Here is a 19,954-nt window from a genome sequence, read left to right as displayed (position 1 = left end):
ATAAGATCGACACAGACTTAAAAACAACCGCCATAAGAAAAGAAACCACCATACATTTTTAAAGACGTATATTTTTATATAACCAATACTCCTGCTCCTGACATTGCGAGAGATAAATACATTCCATGATTCGTATTCACATACAATACAGTCCATACGAATGTTATACTACGTGAGCTGCTGACGGAAGCATTGTGCGTCAATGCTTCCGTAGGCGGCCGCTAGCCCGAGGTTGTACTGCGAGCCAGCCGATTTCTTGTACCGCAGTACAACCCCGGGTTATAAATAATATGCTAGTTTAAGACGAGGTGAAGGTAGCCAGGAAGTCGGTGACGATCTTCTTGAGCTGGGTGTCGGATTCAGGCGTGATCTGGCCGTCCTTGGCGATGGTGGCCAGCAGTGCCTGGTGGCTGGTCTTGATGTGGGCGGTGAATTCCTTCTCGAAGGCGGTGATCTTGGTGGGGTCCAGCTTGTCCAAGTGGCCGCGGACACCGCAGTAGATGATGGCGACCTGAGATACACAAAAAATTTAGTCTTGTAATGATTCTGGATACCAATGTCCAGTTTACTTCTGTGAACTGGACATTGGTATCCAGAACCAAGTGGAAGTCTCTAATGTTCCTCCCGTCCAATATCTCTTGTTGAGTCTCACACTCTCACTAAGCAAAATGTAAGATGCAAATAAACACTGGACAAAGAAATCTGACAGGTGGAATACCACCCTTAGAAAAGGGCCTACCGCGAAAATAGAAATTTCGTTATCTGCATTTCTTCGTATTTATTTCCTCCTCCTCAGTCGTTCACTCTTGACAGAGTGGTCGTGGTTGCATGATGAGACGTATCTATCGTGGGTAACGCAGCCCTCGCAATGCGCCTCCATTTGCCACGGTCTTCGGCGTTACGGGAACATTGGACTATGGTGGTTTGTGTCGCAGATTTTATCAGGTCTTTCCAGCGCGTAGGTGACCGACCTCGTATTTATTTAGTTCAGAGAAATTATAGTTGAAATAAAACATTACCTGCTCTTCAATAGCCATGGGCACGTACTGGCCCTGCTTGAGCAGCTCGGTGAGACGCATGCCGCGGTTGAGCAGCTGCTGGGTGGCCGCGTCCAAGTCGGAGCCGAACTGGGCGAAGGCGGCCACCTCACGGTACTGAGCCAACTCCAGCTTCATGGAGCCGGCCACCTGAAAGGGAAAGTGGCTTAGTTTTCTAAAGGAAATTTCTGGACTATTTTATACTGTTGGGGACAGTGGTTGTCTAATATGTACTTAAAGGCTCAGCTTTGTGAACATTTTACTTTCCTGTTTAAAGTAGGTAATAAAATTAAGACGACATTTTAGAATACTAGTTCGAGTGTCTAGGTTGATCTGACTGCATATGTGCCCGGCGGGGACAAATGGGAATAAAGTGAATTTGAAATAGAGGCGAATTGTCAAAGTAAATTATGTAGCCACAGTACATTTACTGTCATCTTTCGACAGAAGATTAAAACTGTTATAATTAAAACGCCATTTGACTTTCAACTTTATTCTTAACAGTAACTCTCTAAGTGTAACTACTAGTGCTCGACGCTGCTCTAGTATTTGACATGGGCACTTTATTTCAAAGTGACAAGGATTAAATTTGAATTCAGAAAAATCTTCGTCATTCAAATTTAACCTATATTACTTTGACATAAAGTGCCCATGTTGAATACTATTTGCAGCGTCGAGCACTAGTACTTCTACCTTATACACTCTATTCTCTTTGTCTTAAATAAACAGTTTTTCAAACTGGTCAAATATAATTTATGTTTAATGAATTCATATGAAAGTACTGAAAGTTTATGCGATCCCGACTAACACAGCCTCTGTATCTAGATAATTTTCAATATAGTTACCTGCTTCATGGCCTTGGTCTGGGCGGCGGAACCGACGCGGGACACGGACAGACCGACGTTGATGGCGGGCCGGATGCCCTTGTAGAAGAGCTCGGTCTCCAAGAAGATCTGGCCGTCCGTGATGGAGATCACGTTGGTGGGAATGTACGCGGACACGTCGCCGGCCTGGGTCTCGATCACGGGCAGCGCGGTCAGGGAGCCGCCACCCATCTTGTCGGACCTGACAACATAAAATAATATGTTATAGATGGTCAAGCAAATCTTGTCAGTAGAAAAAGGCGCGAAATTCAAATTTTCTATGAGATGATATCTCTTCGCACCTACATTGTTCAAATTTGCCGCCTCTTTATACTGACAAGATCTGCTGGTCAAGCAGATCTTGTCAGTATAAAAAGGCGGCAAATTACTATAATATACTACTTTATATTGGATAGTTTTGGGTATTTTCTCAAATTCAAATATTGTTACTCAGTTATTTTGAACAAAGTTTGTTGTTCCCATAGCAGAATAATAGGCCTGTTTAGTTTAATAATAGGGCGTAAGTGCCATATTTTGCCCTGTATGTTTCTTTTTAGTTTTTATCGTGTCATATAACAGCATGGGGCCATCCTTCAAACAGCAGTTGGCCGATTTTTTTTTTAATTTCAAGCATAACTTGTCTCAACTCGTCTACTTACATCTTAGCGGCACGCTCGAGCAGACGGGAGTGGAGGTAGAACACATCACCGGGGTAGGCCTCACGACCTGGGGGACGACGCAGCAGCAGGGACATCTGCGCAAAACATTCACATTAGACTTACAATGGTAAAGCATGTTGTGCTTGAGGAAATCCAATGTTTTGTTGAAAATTCCATAAGTTACAGTACTGTATCCCTTTAGTTTTTGGGCACAGAAACTGAGGACCTACCGCGAACCACGTTCGAGGTGTTGCCTCTCTGTCGCACTTGTAAATTTTTAGTGTGACAGGGAGGCAACACGTCGAATGTGGTTCGCGATAGGCGCACATACATTTTAATACGAGACATCATGCTTTTTAGACTTTGACCCTTTGGTATTTGATTCTGAACCTGATCCCACCAAACCCTTTTTTTCTAACCAACTGTAGACGTTAGCATCGTCGAAATATAAGACGCAGCTTGAATTATAAGCTATAAATGGTCAAGCAAATATTGTCAGTACCAAAAGGCGCGAAATGCAAATTTTCTGACAAGATCTGCTTGACCATCTATAGCTGACAATATTTCTGTGGTCGTGTGTTTATACCTGGCGGTAGGCCACGGCCTGCTTGGACAGATCGTCGTAGATGATGAGCGCGTGCTTGCCGTTGTCGCGGAAGAACTCGCCCATGGCGCAGCCCGAGTACGGCGCCAGGTACTGCAGGGGCGCCGCGTCGGAGGCCGTCGCCGACACGATGATGGTGTAGTTGATGGCACCTGCATACGACATATTTGTCATGCTATTTAATTTTCTTACTTCAAATTAACTTCTAAGTGATAAACTAACTCCAGCGAGTGTGAAAAACCTCAAACTCCCAGGAGTTTAAGATTTGTCATAGATTCTCTCGCGCGGCTGCCGCGCGAGTCAATGTTAGATGGTTTGCCGCGCGATATGGAGACGGGGCTTAACGTAACGCGTCACATAACGTTGGGAGTTGACGGCATAAATTACTACTAATATGCTCCAAAGTAGTTTTTTAAGGCCAACAGAAAACATTAAATTATATATTTCTAGACATGGGATTTTTTAGTCCATTTTATGACAATAAGCATTACAAATTCAAAGCAGTCAACTCAGGTGAACACCCACGAAATAACAACCTATTGAGATTTCTCCAAAGAGCTAAACTGTCACATTCATCAAGTAATGAATTTTTTTAAAAAAGGGTTGACTACATTTCAATATCCACAAACCGTGGTGGCATTCGGAATCATCATGGTTTACAAATCTAAAAAATCAAGATAATAACTGCGAAAATCTTCAATCTTCAATTGTTTTTCTATTTGCCTATATTGCTCTTGCATTTTCCAAGCAGTGGCTAATAGACAAACGAACTAAAGATTGGATGTTTGCATAGCCGCTGATAATATCATGCCATGTCTTTACCAGCATCAGTCAAGCGCTTGACAATCTGCGCGACGGTGGACCTCTTCTGTCCGATGGCGACGTAGATGCAGTACAGCTTCTTCTTCTCATCCTCGCCCTTGTTGAAGCGCTGCTGGTTGATGATGGTGTCGATGGCCAGAGCGGTCTTGCCGGTCTGACGATCGCCGATGATCAGCTCACGCTGCCCACGGCCGATGGGCACCAGGGAGTCTACGGCCTTGATGCCTGGAATTAATGGGTTGTTTTGTTAATAGTTTGCAAAAAATTTTAACTTTTTGACCGCCAACGACGTCAACTGACGCGCGCGGCAACAGCCCAATATCAACCTTCGTGCATTCCAGCAAGGTTCACGATGACGCGCCGCGCACGATACGCGTTCAATAGGTTAAAAACAGGAATTTTAGACCATAATGAAATTAAGAAGAACTAAGTCATTTTAAGAAGTCAATCTAAGCACATCATCATAATGGCTTGTGTAGAATTGAGAGCATTGGCACAGTTTGCTGTCAAAGCTTGCATAGTTGCATTCATACCTATGTAGGACTGAAAATCAATAACTAGTGACCTATTTTAAATAGAACAGGTTAGTGGGTATGTATTATGTAACATGACACCCTCAGATATTTGTTACTTCTGATCATGTGCTGCTGCTCTAGCCTTATAATAATATACGATATTAAATCAACCTCAGTCCTTATATCAGAGATAAGAATTTAGCACACACTACATTTTGTTTAGGCTCACAAACTCGGCATTACGGCACCTTTACGCTTATAAATTGTGCTTATATAAAAATGATATATGTATCATAGCAATTGCAGCATACTAGCTTTTAGAATGACTTAGCCTATCCTTGTTTCTGAAGCTGACCTACAATTACAATAAATACAATAAATGGTTTCAACTTACAAATAATCATATTTTTATTGATTTATAGTCAATAAAAAGATGTCATGAACCTCTAAACAAAATCTTAGGCAGGTAAAGGGTTTGCGACTTTAACTGCTTTATAATAAAGTCGCATCTCTTGACTCCATTTGATGGAATTTAGCCTTAGTATGCGAATTAAGCTAACAATACGTTAGGTACTGATTTAAACTTTCACGATTTTTACACATTATTAAAAATTCTACAACAACATCCTTGAAATCAGACATCGGGACAACACGTCCTCGAACGTCAGAGATAAATCTTAAAACTTAAATATGTACGCGATTAAGTTCCGTTGTACAGTCAGCAGCAGAAGTTGCTAAGCAGGCGAGGTGTTCAAAATTAGCTTGACACGCTCTTATTCTCTTAACAATAAAGTAGCGTCAAGATCATTTTGAACACCTGGCCCACTTAGCAACTTCTGCTGCTGACTGTACAATTTAATAATATGCTAGGTTGCAAAACTCACCAGTCTGCATAGGCTCGCGCACAGACACACGGGGGATGATGCCCGGGGCCTTGATGCCGACACGCTGGCGGTTCTTGGTGTCGATGGCGCCCTTGCCGTCGATGGCGTTGCCGAGCGCGTCCACGACGCGGCCGAGCAGCTGCTCGCCCACGGGCACGTCCACGATGGCGCCGGTACGCTTCACGATGTCGCCCTCCTTGATCAGCTTGTCGTTACCGAACACGACGACGCCCACGTTGTCGGGCTCCAAGTTGAGGGCCATACCCTGGGGATTGCTCGCTACTTTTATACGTTGAAGATTGATAAGGAGGTTATTAATTTAACTTTTTTTAAATATGTTTCCTTTTATATGATTGAAGGCCTGTGCACCCCGGCTGCGTGTGGCCGCCGGCGTTGTAGTATACAGATCCTTATGAGAGATGGCACACCGTTTGCGTGACGTGTGCGTGTGCGGCTCCAACATTTTAGCGCACGTGCACGTCACGCACACGCAAGCCGGTGTGCACAGGCCTTCACTCTTGCAAAGACAGAAGGTCTATAAATCCTGTTGCCAAAAACTGCAACCCAATTATTTGGGTAATAGGATAGGAAGTTGACATGTCATGTCGCGAGGACCAAATAACAGCAAGACTCTACTTCTTATTGTTGCCATTTTTACTTCAGCTTTTTTTTGTTTTAATGAAATTGATAGCAAACTAGAATATCTGGCACTGTGCCAAGATATTCAAATAGTGTCACCATAAAATACCTTTTTTAAAGACTAAGCAAAAAACAAATAAACTTACTATTTAGTGCTTATAATTAATTAACATCATGTTTTTTTATTATTTTCCACTCATCTACACTAAGGTTAGCTGGAAGAGATCCTGTTCTTGTACAATAAGGTGATAGGAGTAATTAAATGTCCCAAATCTAATTCTCTTTAAGAATACTTAGAATTCTGAAATATCAAAAAAAAACATTAAGTCCCTATTATAGTAGGATTTCTCATTGACTACAATCTCTCCAACTAAAGTAACTGCACTAGGCATTTCTTATCTCTCATATTTTATTAACCTTTTAACCCGTGGAGCCCCCTACTGTCACATGTGTGCTGGTAACTAGTATAGGAGTTCCATACTACGGTAATTCTGGGGCGCTCCACGGGTTAATGCCGATATAAAACATGTGTAGTAGTGTACCAACCTTAAGACCAGAGGAGAATTCCACCATCTCCTCGGCCTGGATGTTCTTGAGGCCATACACACGGGCGATACCGTCACCGATGCTCAGCACACGGCCAGTCTCTTCCAAATCGGCCTGGAAATAAAGCCCTATGATTAAGTATTGATTTACTAGTAAAATGTTTTTTGGACAATCAAGAAGACAGCACAATATTATTTACAAGTGGGTAAATCAGACTAAAGATGCTACAGTCCAACTGATTATTTTATAAACCTTAATGCAATAAGTTAGGGCCTATATTCTATTGAAGTGTATCTTTATTTGTATGTCTGTAAGATTAGCACTTAGTACAAAATCAGCTGATTGACTTTATATCAATGTCAATGCTGTATCTGACCTAGCAATAATATTTGAATGAGATAAAAAAAACTGTAATTTTCCACAATTTTCTAACTGATATACATACAATAAATTGTCATTGAGAAAAACTTGTTATCTTAACCTCAACAGTTTATGTAATCACCCACCTTAGGTGCAGCACCGAGGATTCTCTCCTCCAGGATGGTGGAGATTTCGGCAGCCCGCTGCGTGCACGAGACATGGAGCTTGCGCGCCGCCACGGACACGGCGGGGACGGCGACCTTCGAGACCTGCCGCAGCCATAACCCAACTATCAATAATCAATTCACTCATAAAACACTTCTTAACACTATTATACGGGTTACGGTTGTCCATTTTAACGATCCACTAATTAGATATGCACTGTCCATTGACATTTCCAGTAAAATACCGACGTCCTGCAGTATCGCCCTCTGTTACATAACACGAATCATACGCGAAAATTAACATCATATTAGACACAAATTGTGAATGATTAAGAACAATATCACTACACTGATGAACTAAAATCGTAATTCCACTGTGATAATTAGTTGCAAGTGGCAATTCATGTGATTTGCCAAGTTATATCGCAGGCTATCATATCACCGGTTAGGACACTAGGGTAGATCAAAACCTTGAATTTTAAGTAACGTAAGAACGCATACCTGTGTCGCGGCATTTGGGATACGCCTGGCCACCGAAGAGGCCAAACGAGCGGAGATCAGCGACATTTTTCACAAATTCTTATAACACTGGTGGAAGGAAGGGCCGTGTGGTTCTCCGCTCGTTTCTTCGTTGGTGCTAAGCCGGAAATGACATAATCGATCCTTGTCTGTGGTCTGTCGATGAAAATGTAGGTCGTTAAGAAACCAACATACTTATTGCTTCTAAAGTAGTTTTGACGAAAATAAAATTTATATAAGTAACAATTCTGCATTTTATATATTTTGCTAGTCTTACATTTTTAAATTTGATCCATTTAAAATAATTTAGTTTGTATCTAAAGACTTTACAATTGTAAAGTTTCAGAGATGTAACTCCAAATAAATCATCGAAACTTTCAGAACGCATTTCAAAGCGGATATTGAATTATTGAGACGCTGTAATTAATATAAAATTCTTGAATTAGACCATTATGCTGAATGCTACAAAGCTAAAAGAAAACCATTAATATTATAACAACAAAATTTTTAAAAGTATATCTTTAGATTTTACAAAATGATTAGAGATTTACCATTGCCAAAGTAGAGATGAAAAGAAAAAAAAATTAAACGTCATGTGTCTTTAATTTTAGTAGCTGTCAAACGAAATCGCCCAGTTTTTAGCCTTTTTTAAAATGTTTTTCCAGTGATAACAATAAATTTGTTATTCTTGTATAATGCAAATCGAAACCAATGAATTCTTATTACTTTAAATGTGATGGCTATATTTGAGAAAGAGTCTCATTCCAAAGTTATATTAGACGATACAGAGAAACTTATTTGTATCATAGAAAATGCACAAAATATCAACAAGCACACTGTAAGTAATAATCGTTGCGAGATATTTCACGGTTTGTTGAATCACATAGGTCATTGTCTTGCGAACATATTGCCTGAATACCAAATTATATTTATAGGAATACAGATTACAAGTGCAAAGAGGTCCCAGCAAAGAGATCAAATGGACGGTGTCTCGACGCTACAGGGACTTCGCAGCGCTGCACTCGGTCCTGCAGCAAGCTAACATTGACTTGCCATTGCCACCAAAGAAACTTATTGGGAACATGCAACCATCTTTTATTGCAGAAAGACAAGTAGCCTTGCAGGTACACATCACCTCAGTGTGAATGAGTGGCGCAATATGCTGACCAAGTAGCTAATGCAACATATATTTTCAGGAATACATAAATCAAGTATTGAAGCATCCTATTCTAGCATTATCTTTACCAGTGAGGAGCTTTTTGGATCCAAATAATTATTTATTAAATATTGCAGGTAAATTTTTCTTTTTCTATAATTGTTATAGAGTTGTTGTACATGTTACTAAACACACCTTTTTGTTTTAAGAAAAAATGTTGTATTTTATATATATATTCTTTTTCAGAACAAGCACTGCAAACAATGTCAATAGCCCTGCGGGGAGATGGACAGTTTGAGTTGAAGGGGCCTCTGGCTGCTATTGGCTGGAGAGTTAGGAAACACTATTTTTTGGTAAGTTCTAAAACATAAGAATAAATGAAGCCTTATGCGTTGCTGAGTGTCCCACTGCTGGGCAAAGGCCTCTCCCCTTAATTTCCACGACTCCTGATTTGGTGCTTCCTCCGGCCAGTTGTTCAGGAAGCCAGCAGTGGGACACTCAAATAGACTAGGAAAAAAAATTTAATGTGTTGCTATTAGCTAAAAATAATGTCATTTTAAAACTGGGTATGTTTTCCTGTTATCTCCTGGTTTATGGAACATAAATATAGCAAAAATAGACTCGACAAACTATCTAAATCTATACAGTGAAATTGTGCTAAGTGAACTATGATTTAGACGTACCAGCATCAGCTGCCTGTCTAAAAAGAAATAATTAGTAATAAATAAATAAAAATTTATAAATGCAATGAAGGATATTTCTTAGGGTGGTATTCCACCTGTCCAATTTCTTTGTCCAATGTCAGTGCATCTCACTCTCTCATTAAAGCAAAATGTGAGACGCAATACACAGTACCAACACCCTTAAAAAAAAAACATTTATTTCAGGCTTTTAGCCCATAAAACACTGAGACAAATCACACAATACACAATACAAGTACTTAAACGACACAATAGCAAACAATATAGGTACAGAACAATATAAAATAATCAATATAAAATGTCAACAAATAAATTATAAATTACTTAATATAACTAGAATCTAAGGTACGTCATTTTATCCAGTTATGGGACACTGGTGCATGCAATGACAACCAGTGTCCCATAAATGCACCGTCAAGCCTGTCGGCGACGACTGCCAGCAGAGCGCTGCCGCTGGCGCGCACGTGTCGCACTGCTGAGGTTGCTCTCTTGCGCATGGTGGCGTAAAAGCAGTCCACACGCGCCTCCGCGAACATTCCCGAGGCACTGCAAAACCTCGGTAAATGCAGCAGCGCCCTTAATGCGTTATTGTATTGAACACGGAGAGTGTTGTATGCCTTCTGTGTGTATTTAACCCGCAGGCTGCTCTGCTCTCACTGGTGTAAAAAGTGGTACAATATGCACGGAACAGTGTAGTTTTGATGTTAAAAGAGCAACAAGCAAACCTGCGGGCCATCATATTGCCTTAGCCAAAAAAAAACTCACATTTAAAGTGGACCGTCAAGGAAACCACTTGACTTTTATGTTTATTTTTAGATATACATACATTGAATGCGTGGTTGTGAGAACTGAAGTCATAATAAGCTTACACCCACACAGTGTTTGGCTGATGTTACTGATGTATTCTAGTATGCTAATTATAATTTTCTGAAGTAACTTGCCAAACTCCAGTAATGTCCATATTATTTTATTTTCTTTAGGTATATCAAATTAGTTTCCGCAATATATAAAGGTTTCTTATTCTTATGTTACCAATTTTTATTTATACCGAATTAATCTATTAATCCAAATATGGCAATATAAAACTAGGATAATAATGTTCTGCTGTTTTTCATTTGGGGTCATCCATTAATTACGTCACACGAATTTCAAGGTTTTTTACCCCTCCCACACTTCGTCACATTTGGCAAACCCCTCCCCCCTGATGTGACGTCACCTTTTTTCAACGAAATCGGCAAATCGAATTAAGTATATTATTAATATTTATTCAAAATATTAGTATGTAATTTTATAACTCATAACTGATTATGATAGAAAATTAAACGAATAAAAACTATTAACGTTCCAAAAACTTGTTATTTAACTGTACAGTGAATAAAATAATTTAAATATTTTTTCGGTAACTGGTGAAGTTAAAGTGACGTCACAAAGTTTGTGACTCCCCCTCCCCCTTGTCACAACATGTCACATTTTTTGACCCTCTTCCCCCCCGCCCCCTAAACGTGTGATGTAATTAATGGAAGTCAAAAAAGATCCCTTTCGGTCTTTCGGTATCCCTCACAGCAGGCGGCCTTACACCAAAAATAACTCTCTCTATTATACTTCAGCATAGATGTCCACTTATACATCACAAGGGCCTGAAGGGCCAAATCCAATGGGCGTTTCTTATTACAATTTTCCCTTACCGTTCACAGTAAATTAAAAGATCCTGTATACATTCATACATTTAGTTCTCCTGCCTAATCTTGATGGTAAAACTGACTGTGGGTGTCCACAGTAAAGTATTATAACGCCCATTGAATGAAGCTACTAACAAAGATAATTCTTTGTGTATTAATTATATGCGGAATGATGCATTAAATACCTAATTACGATAATATAATAACATATTTTGCATAATTATAACACTATCTTTGTTATGAATCACTGCAAAAAATATTTAGAATACACAGTTATCACATGAATGATAATTCTGTTGACTACTTTTCTTATAAGTTCAATGTCCTGAATTACCTTGATTTTTTTCAGGTGACAGACTCGGAGACTAGAACGAATTGTCTGTTATCGTGGCAGAACTATGGGCCTGATAGGTATTTAAGTGATAAGGATCTGCAGGCAGCTTTTAAGAGTATAAAGGGTGTAGATGTAAGTTGCTTTTTGTTAATATGTAAAATTGTAAATCTGTTATTTGTGACCCTATTTACTCCGCTCGCCGCTTTCATCATCATCATCATCTCAGCCATAAGACGTCCACTGCTGAACATAGACCTCCCTCCCCCTTTTTTGGGGGGTGAATGCCATAATCGCCACGCTTGGCAGGCGGGTTGGCGATCGCAGTTGAGTACACCGAATTTGAGGGACGCTGCTGCCCGTCCACCGGTGGTCTTGGACGTGGTTTAAGGACATACTCGGGTCCTGGACGTAGTTTAAGGACATACCCGGGTCCAAGGGTCGCCGCTCTAATCTTATAAAATACCAAAGGTCTTTTAACAATGTTTACTTTGGTGAGTATGTGTAATTTCAAGATGAGCCACTCTTCGCGAAAGTACAATCGGATTTGAACCTTAAATGCGAGTGCAAAGATAGAAAACTGACATGTATACGTTAAATTGGACTATTAAAAAGGGTTACTAAAAACTAGACGCAGCGCAACATAAGCGCCACCGCTTTATGGTCCATTTTCCAATGGAATGGTACAATCAACTGTATGTTAACTGTGTGTTGTCTTCGACGGGCTGAACCAATATCTAGTGCTTGTGGTAACTCAAGCGTGCTGGATCAGATGAATGGATTTGGATGAAATTTCATATTCCAGTTACAGAGTGGCTTTAGGAGTATCTTATTCGATATTTAGGTCATAGCTACCTATCTAAAGTAAAGCAAAATACCACCTTATATATTGTTTTTTAATAGTTCATAAGTTCAATGTATAATTTAATCAATACAATACATGTACAGTGGCGTTCAAAAGTGCTTGGATAGATGAAATGTCGACCGTAATGCCTTAATATTACGGTTGAAAAATCTCCACGTATTTTTGAACGCCAGCGTGCATAATAAATCAAAGTATACTTTTATTGCAGCATCCACATATAGATAAAATATTAGCAATTCATAGTTTGGAATCGGGGGCCTATGTAGTACGAAGAATACACGAGACCGGCAGCCTAAGAGACATACTATACGGGACCGAATACACGCGGAACCATCTGGCCAAATATGGGAACCCTAAAGTGAGGAAACCACTGACTGAGGGACAAATAGCGCATTATGGGTACCAAGTGTTACAAGCGTTGAAGTTTTTACACGATAAGGGATTACCGCACGGTATGTACGCTTATCTGTTTATATCCGGTTATTTTAATACAGATATGGAGATTTAGAGCTTTGTTATAGTATTTGATAATGACTAGTCAAAAAGTAATTCTAAATGTTGAATAAGCCCAACAAAGGCATCAAAACCGTAATGGTTGCCATCTAGTGAATTATAACTCATTTAATCTAAGAACCATAAGAGCTTAAATATCACAAATCAATTATAGAAAATTGCTTTTAGATCGATTCATCCGCTTGGGAGGTCGGATGCTACAGATAGACACAAAGATATACATTGATAAATATGTATTTAATTCTATTCCAGTGTTGTTTAGTTGTATTGTAACACCTTTCTCTTGGCGAGGTCTATTGACCGGGTTATTACCCGTGTCTGTAACTTAGTATTTAGTATTTAGTAGGGTAAGGAAAAAAAATATAGATATTTAAAATGTATAGTTTTAAAAGCCAGATTTTTCTTTCCCCTAGATTTATCCCCTTTCTCAATTACTGCTCTGATTAATTTAAGTAGGTACGTAATTGTTTAAAGTACGCCACAACAGTTCGAAAGACCTACAGATACTAAATCCTATATTTTGAAAGCTATCATCCTTTCAGGTCACCTCCACCCTGGCAACATAGCGATAGAAAACCAAAACGCCCTCCTTATGGACATAGAGAACAATATCCTCGGTGTGGCCAGCCTACACCGGCCGTACCTTTTAGAATTAAAAAGAGTCTGGTCGTCTGAAGCGGTAGATGTGTACTGCTTTGGGCGGACGCTGTACGAGCTGGCCTTTGCAGAACCGTTAGATAGCTACTACTGTGATGATTACCCTCATGGAATCTCAGCGGAGTTAGGTAAGTCTTATATACATGGACTTACATTGCAGTTTGCATCGGCCGTAGGTATCTGTTATAACTGAAGTGAATTTCGTCATCTGAAGCGGTAGATGTGTACTGCTTTGGGCGGACGCTGTACGAGCTGGCCTTTGCAGAACCGTTAGATAGCTACTACTGTGATGATTACCCTCATGGAATCTCAGCGGAGTTAGGTAAGTCTTATATACATGGACTTACATTGCAGTTTGCATCGGCCGTAGGTATCTGTTATAACTGAAGTGAATTTCGTCATCTGAAGCGGTAGATGTGTACTGCTTCGGGCGGACGCTGTACGAGCTGGCCTTTGCAGAACCGTTAGATAGCTACTACTGTGATGATTACCCTCATGGAATCTCACCTGAGTTAGGTAAGTTGGTCGTTTCATATTCTGGGTGTATAATGGCTCCTCTACACGATGGCTAAGCCCTGGACCAGTGAGATGGCCATGCAATGGTTGAGAGCACGCACTATGGAATAGGCCACGTATAGCTGAGTACGCATAATCGCTGGCCCACTACCTTTGATGTGGGGACGAAAAACCGACACCGTGGCCATCCCATCGCCTTCCCGCCGCGCCAGCCATCCGACACCACTACCCTCTCTACACGCTGGCCCATCTTAGTAGGTATGATGGCCCACCGTGTATAGGAGCCATAACTCGACGGAGCGTAGCCAAAGTGACCATCGCAGAAAGCAGCTATGCAGTTATTTGCAATAATATATTGCACAATCCAGTTCAAAATTATAATCATAAGAACGAACTTGTCATATATTTTTGAGCGCTTCGTTGTGCATTATATTAGCGTATCCTCTTGGGGTTAATTGTCCTAATACTAGCACAAATCACTTCAATTAAATGTAAATCTTAATTAAATGGACAAGAGTTGCTTTTGTTCTGTTTCGTTCAATTTTAAAACAAAACTAATTGAACTCTATTGTCTAATACCATGATTCAAATTCGATTGCCAATGTTCCTTGTATGGTGGGCCGCTAGAGGGTCTACCCTTGACATTGTCATATCACCGTTTGCAAAAAACCCAATCATATCCTTATCATTTCAGAATCAGTCCTCCAGCTGTGTATATCGAGCGTGGCGTGTAAGAACGCGCGCGTGTCCGGAGCCCTAGAGCCGTTACTGCAGCACCCGTTCTTCACTCGAGCCACGTTGAATGGGTCGCGGCTGGAAGCCCACCACCTCAAGTTTCCGCTGCCGCTTAAGGAAGAGCTGAGAAGAGCGGCGGACGCGGTCGAGGCGCGGCTGAAGGCGGATCAGAAGTTGGTACGTTAATATTAGAGATGCACCGGATATCCGGTTACTATCCGGTATCCGGCTTATCCCGCCATGATTTTAATATCCGGCCGGATACCGGATAGTGTCCTGCTATCCGGCCGGAACCGGTTAGTAAAATTGCTTGATTTCGGAGTAAACTACTTTGATCATAATCGTACTTGTTTATTATTTTAAAACAATTTAAACATTCCACTGACTTGCACACGCACTCACGCGAGCCTAGAAACGAGTCCGCCCGAACGTTCACTAGGAAACAGGTCAAATCTGCAGAATGCGCACCTGTAAAACCGAAATGTAGGTATAGTTCCGCTGGCCGAATATTCGGCGGCCGGATACCTGATATTCGGTATCCGGCCAAACAACTATCCGTTGCATCTTTATTCTTTAGTTAATATTGTCACGTTTGTCACCTCCTGTATCTATTTACCATTTGACCGACAAAGACGTCTACTGACGCGCGCGGCGACAGCCCGATATCAACCTTCGTGCTTTACAACAAGGTTCACGATGACGAGACGTTCAAAGTGTTAAAGACACGCTACAAAATCCAAATTCCTTTCTAAGTGCTCTCTCAAGTGCCTAATTGATTTTGCACTCCAGAAAGGTTTTTTTTTTTAATTTTCAGGTGCGGAGTGCAAAACGTGAAGTGCGTATACAGGAAATACTCAATTCTGAAACGGAACTAAAGAAACAGAAGAAAAGAGCGGTAAGTTATTTTTAATGTTACAAAAATGCCTATAAACAGACATTGATTAGTATATATATATATATATATTTATTATGTTTTGGATATCCAACATCTATACAGAGTATCCCAAATTAATAAGATGGAAAGCCAATTACAGGATCACACATGTAGCTACAGATTATTACATTCAAGTTTACTTAATACATTCAAGTTTACTTAAATGGAAAGTGTCGACGTTTCATTTATATATTTGGAGATCTCAAGTATAATAGAAGCTCAATAGCTTACTGTGGGACTAGGTAGATCTGTGTAAAAATTGTCCTATAATATTTATTTATTTATCTATTATTTAATAGAGGTTGTTTTCACTTGCAGAGAAAAAGAGATAGCATGTGGAAGTCGACTTCGTCGTTGGCGGAAACGGTGCGCTCGCAGAGTGCTAGCACGGCCTCCTCTCCTACGCCGCCACACATATGTAAGGCTACGTTCTGTTATTAATCTTCATTTATAATTTAATCTAGCCATTGCGCATAATTAGTTCAAATAAAGTGGGTCTATTCCGTGAGAATATAATATGTATACTTTGTAATATAGAGTCGTTACACATGAGCCAGAATCCATGCCATAAAAATGGTTTCAAGAGACCCCTTATTCATTTTGAAAGACCTATCCAACGATACCCCACACTATCGGGGCAAAGTAAAAAAAAAACGAAAAATATTTTTTTTAATGGGAGGTACACTAAAAAAAATTTTTTTTTGTTATTTTGTCGCAATGCATGTTTTATGTATCCATGCCAAATTACAGCTTTCTAGCACTAACGTTCACGGAGCAAAGCCTCGGACAGACAGACAGACAGACCTGGCGAAACTATAAGGGTTTTTAGGTGACTACGAGTACGAAACCCTAAAAATTAGTGCCATCTCAAAGGCAATTCGCGCTTGCAGTCCGAGTGTATAGTTAAACTTAGTGAAGCCGCTAAATTTTAAAATAGTACAATACAGAGGTATCTTTAAAATGTCCCACCTGTTACACCTCATCGTCGCATTCTTTTTACCATGTTGTTTTTCACATACCACTCACTTCTGCGAGTTAATTTTTTTTTGAAAACGTAATGTCGGGGGTTAAATAATGTTGTCAGCTTTTTGTATTATCTGTCGTAGCGGGCGAAACGAGCGGCGCAGACGCGAGTCCCCGGGCCGCGCGCAGCCCGAGCGACGCCCGCGGCGCGCTGCTCAGCGCCATCTGCGGCTTCGACCGCGCCCGCCTCGCGCGCGTCAACTCGCGGTGAACCACTACACTACCCCAAGGGCACAGAACGCACGCACGTCGCTGATGCCGCCCGCCATACATAAGTTTTTTTTTTTAATTTGAGATAAACCACAATTACAAGCAACGTTAAACCAGAATGGTTAGTCTCGGTACTGCTTTCCGCAGTACTTGGCAGTACTTAAATAGGCACTTAAAACACATCCAATTCGTAAACAGCAGCTCGATAGGCGTCAAGAATCGAGCGTGCGGGTCGTGGCCGAGGCGTTGAAATTGTGAAATGTAAAACTTCTTTACCAACAAAACAATGGCGTAACTATAGGGTGGCAAAGTGGGCTAAATGCCTCGGACCTGGTCCGAAAAGGGCTCCAAATTAACTGAAAGGCCGTGAGCACAGGCCTCCATTCGAAAAATTAGCAACAGGCCTCTGACGGTGCAGTTACGTCATCGATGTACAATCAGCGTCATATAGTAGGTAGCATCCAAAGTATTCATTGTTATAATAGTTCGGTACACCATACAAATAATATGGTGTACCGAACTATTTGAATACTTTGGATGCTACCTTCTATACGACGCTGACTGTACACTTTGCTATATACAGATAATATTTGACTTTCTACCTTATTATACAACATGTAATAGTTATTTACGATACAAGTGCGGAAAAGAGGAAATTCGAAACGAGTGGCGATAAATTAAAACACGACCGAAGGGAGTGTTTTAAATCTACACGAGTTGAGAATTACCTATTCGCACGTGTATCGTACAACGTTTTGCAGTACTTTAGTTTTGATTATCGACCAAAGGCTTTGTGGCAGATCTCGGTTGGTTATTGTATTGATGTTTTACGTGTAAGTATTAATTGGTGCCACGCAGTAACTTTATGTATTGTTCATATTACACTGAGATATTGTTTAAATTGAGCTTAGTCACCACATTCACCTATCGTTATTTAAGTGTTTTCCTTACTTTGTCACACGGATTTAAACTCGGCACTATAAGTTTTTGCAGGACAAGTAGGACACGTCACAATTTTTACCTTTTATATTACACTGTGTTATAAAGAGTTCAAGGGATTCACTCAAATTGACTAAATAAGTTAATGGATTATTTAACCCTTTAAGGACATAAGGGTATCGGAAATTATGCAAAATTGAACCCTATCACTTTGAAATAAAGTTTTAACTCAGGTGGGAAATATATTGCATCTGCCTTATAAAGTTAACCCTTTGATCGCCAATAGGGTTAACCGGGTTTTAGTATAAGATGTGGATATTAGAAGATCTCTTTTGGCGACGTATAAATGCTTTATAGAGAGAGACAGATTCTAGCCCTTTCAGTGCAGTGCATGTTTTTTTATAGTGTCCCAATGTAGCCCATACTACATTCATATGCTTTTAATGGGTCCTCTACACGATAGGCCAACGACGGTCACTCCAAGGGACGCAGCCATGCGGTAGAATGAGATAGCAATATCACTTGCTCCCTCTAACGCAGCCATTCTCAAAGTGTGTTCCGCGGAACCCTAGGGTTCCCAAAGCCTCTGCTGCGGCTCCGCGAAAATATACTTGTAATAAGAAAAAAACCAGCTCTTCTATAAGTATATCTGGTAAACAGTGATGAACGAATGAATTTTCAATTTGGGGTTCCGTCAAATATTTCGCTTGCCAAAAGGGTTCCGTCTCCAAAAAAGTTTGAGAACCGCTGCTCTAACGCATAAATGCGTTCCTTGGAGTGGCCGGCGTTGGCCCATCGTGTAGAGGAGCCATAAATAGAACTCAGGTGGTAACGAATCCTACCTACTGTAGGCTAAATAAGTTTATTTTATTTAAAATACACTTGAGTTTCTAGTCGCGGTTTTAATTTTAGTAAACGAACAAATAACTTGTGGTATTTCATCTTTCCAATAGGTGTATTGGCCCAATGCGTATTTGCGTCTCAAATTTTGCTTGATGGGAGAGTGAGATGCCATGCACCTTGGGCCGATAAATTGGACAGATGGAATACCACCCTAACATCCACAGGCACTATATCACGTTATTCATAAATGTCCTTCCAAGCTTTGGAATATTTGTGATCTGTGACTTTTATATTAATTGTGCTTGGTCGGATGAGACAAAACAAAATTTAAGTAATAAGGGCTTTGTTAATTTTATGAATAACGGGACAGTTACAGGTACAGACAGCCAAGAAAGTGGTTTATAGTCGCACCAATAAAAGTCTGCAGCGGATTAGATTGCCCACGCAATGTAAGTGTTATTTATACTTACGTCATAATTTCATACAAGTTTGACGTTTAAAATGACACTTGCACTGCGTGGGCTATCAAAATCGCTGCAGACTTTTTACGGTCTAACTCTACCACTTTTCGACTCTATCAATCCGATGATAGAGTCGAAAAGTGGTAGACCACTTTCTTGGCTGACTGTACTCCGGTTGCCGGTCTGTTAACACTTTGAATGACAAGAGTAAAATGTTATATTTGCAAGTTTGTATATCAATGATGTTGGCGTGTGCGTAAGGCCGGAGCCCCACTGCTGCGCACGCTATACCTATACACGACCCACGTTCCCATACAATTTCGTGGGCTTGCCCACGGTTTGTATTAAAACGTGGGCCGTGGATGTAGCGTGCGCGGCAGTGGGGCTCCGGCCTAACATTTATGAGTATGAAAAATTACGATCAAAAGGTTAACATTCATTGCGGCAGCCGTATTAGAAATACTGTAATAATGCCTTTACTGTGCGGCGTATGCCGTGACAAAATTGTAATTGTATCATATTAGCTGTAAGTTAAAAAGTGATAAGCGACTGGTCAGTCATTTGGGATTATGAAATTATTTTTAACCCTTTACCGGGCTGCGAATTAAAAAAAAAAACATGTTTGAAGTGCCGTATGTGGGAAATATATATCCCTTAGCCTGGCAAAGGGTTAAATGTATCTATGTAATAGCTTTAACCTTTATGAATAAGATGAACTATAAATGTTTAATATATTTTGTTGTAAGTGTATAAGAATATACGATATAATAAAACATTGA

At 40.4% G+C, this 19,954-nt stretch overlaps 2 protein-coding genes across 2 annotated transcripts; one reads left to right on the top strand and one right to left on the bottom strand.

The window, feature by feature from the left end:
- Positions 1-53: 53 nt before the first annotated feature.
- Positions 54-7,749, bottom strand: LOC134671805 (ATP synthase subunit alpha, mitochondrial). Its single transcript, XM_063529628.1, has 10 exons — positions 7,595-7,749; positions 7,076-7,198; positions 6,570-6,683; positions 5,385-5,649; positions 3,986-4,210; positions 3,146-3,315; positions 2,560-2,654; positions 1,883-2,102; positions 1,020-1,187; positions 54-511 (listed from the first exon to the last, which is right to left on the bottom strand). Exons 1-10 carry the CDS (start codon positions 7,658-7,660, stop codon positions 299-301), a joined length of 1,659 nt encoding a protein of 552 aa, XP_063385698.1. The 5' UTR covers positions 7,661-7,749; the 3' UTR covers positions 54-298.
- Positions 7,750-8,213: 464 nt separating this feature from the next.
- Positions 8,214-16,960, top strand: LOC134671875 (PX domain-containing protein kinase-like protein). The gene is made up of 11 exons (XM_063529734.1): positions 8,214-8,450; positions 8,548-8,736; positions 8,809-8,905; positions 9,015-9,121; positions 11,498-11,614; positions 12,553-12,796; positions 13,400-13,642; positions 14,725-14,942; positions 15,580-15,660; positions 16,018-16,117; positions 16,806-16,960. Exons 1-11 carry the CDS (start codon positions 8,349-8,351, stop codon positions 16,931-16,933), a joined length of 1,626 nt encoding a protein of 541 aa, XP_063385804.1. The 5' UTR covers positions 8,214-8,348; the 3' UTR covers positions 16,934-16,960.
- Positions 16,961-19,954: the final 2,994 nt, after the last annotated feature.

Source organism: Cydia fagiglandana, chromosome 16 (assembly GCF_963556715.1).
Source record: "Cydia fagiglandana chromosome 16, ilCydFagi1.1, whole genome shotgun sequence".
In the NCBI taxonomy this organism is placed as follows: Eukaryota; Metazoa; Arthropoda; class Insecta; order Lepidoptera; family Tortricidae; genus Cydia; species Cydia fagiglandana.
Note: the sequence above shows the minus strand (reverse complement) of the source record. Positions and strands in the feature narration are given on the sequence as shown.

What these genes read in the sequence shown, in the direction of transcription:
- LOC134671875 (XM_063529734.1), top strand. Translation starts at nt 8,349, where the DNA reads ATGGCTATATTTGAGAAAGAGTCTCATTCCAAAGTTATATTAGACGAT. An exon ending in AAAATATCAACAAGCACACT is followed by an intron (nt 8,451 to 8,547) that starts GTAAGTAATAAT and finishes TTATATTTATAG; the next exon opens with GAATACAGATTACAAGTGCA. An exon ending in AGAAACAGAAGAAAAGAGCG is followed by an intron (nt 15,661 to 16,017) that starts GTAAGTTATTTT and finishes TTTCACTTGCAG; the next exon opens with AGAAAAAGAGATAGCATGTG.
- LOC134671805 (XM_063529628.1), bottom strand. Translation starts at nt 7,660, where the DNA reads ATGTCGCTGATCTCCGCTCGTTTGGCCTCTTCGGTGGCCAGGCGTATC. An exon ending in AGGCCGTGGCCTACCGCCAG is followed by an intron (nt 2,655 to 3,145) that starts GTATAAACACAC and finishes TGTTTTGCGCAG; the next exon opens with ATGTCCCTGCTGCTGCGTCG. An exon ending in CCATGGCTATTGAAGAGCAG is followed by an intron (nt 512 to 1,019) that starts GTAATGTTTTAT and finishes TGTGTATCTCAG; the next exon opens with GTCGCCATCATCTACTGCGG.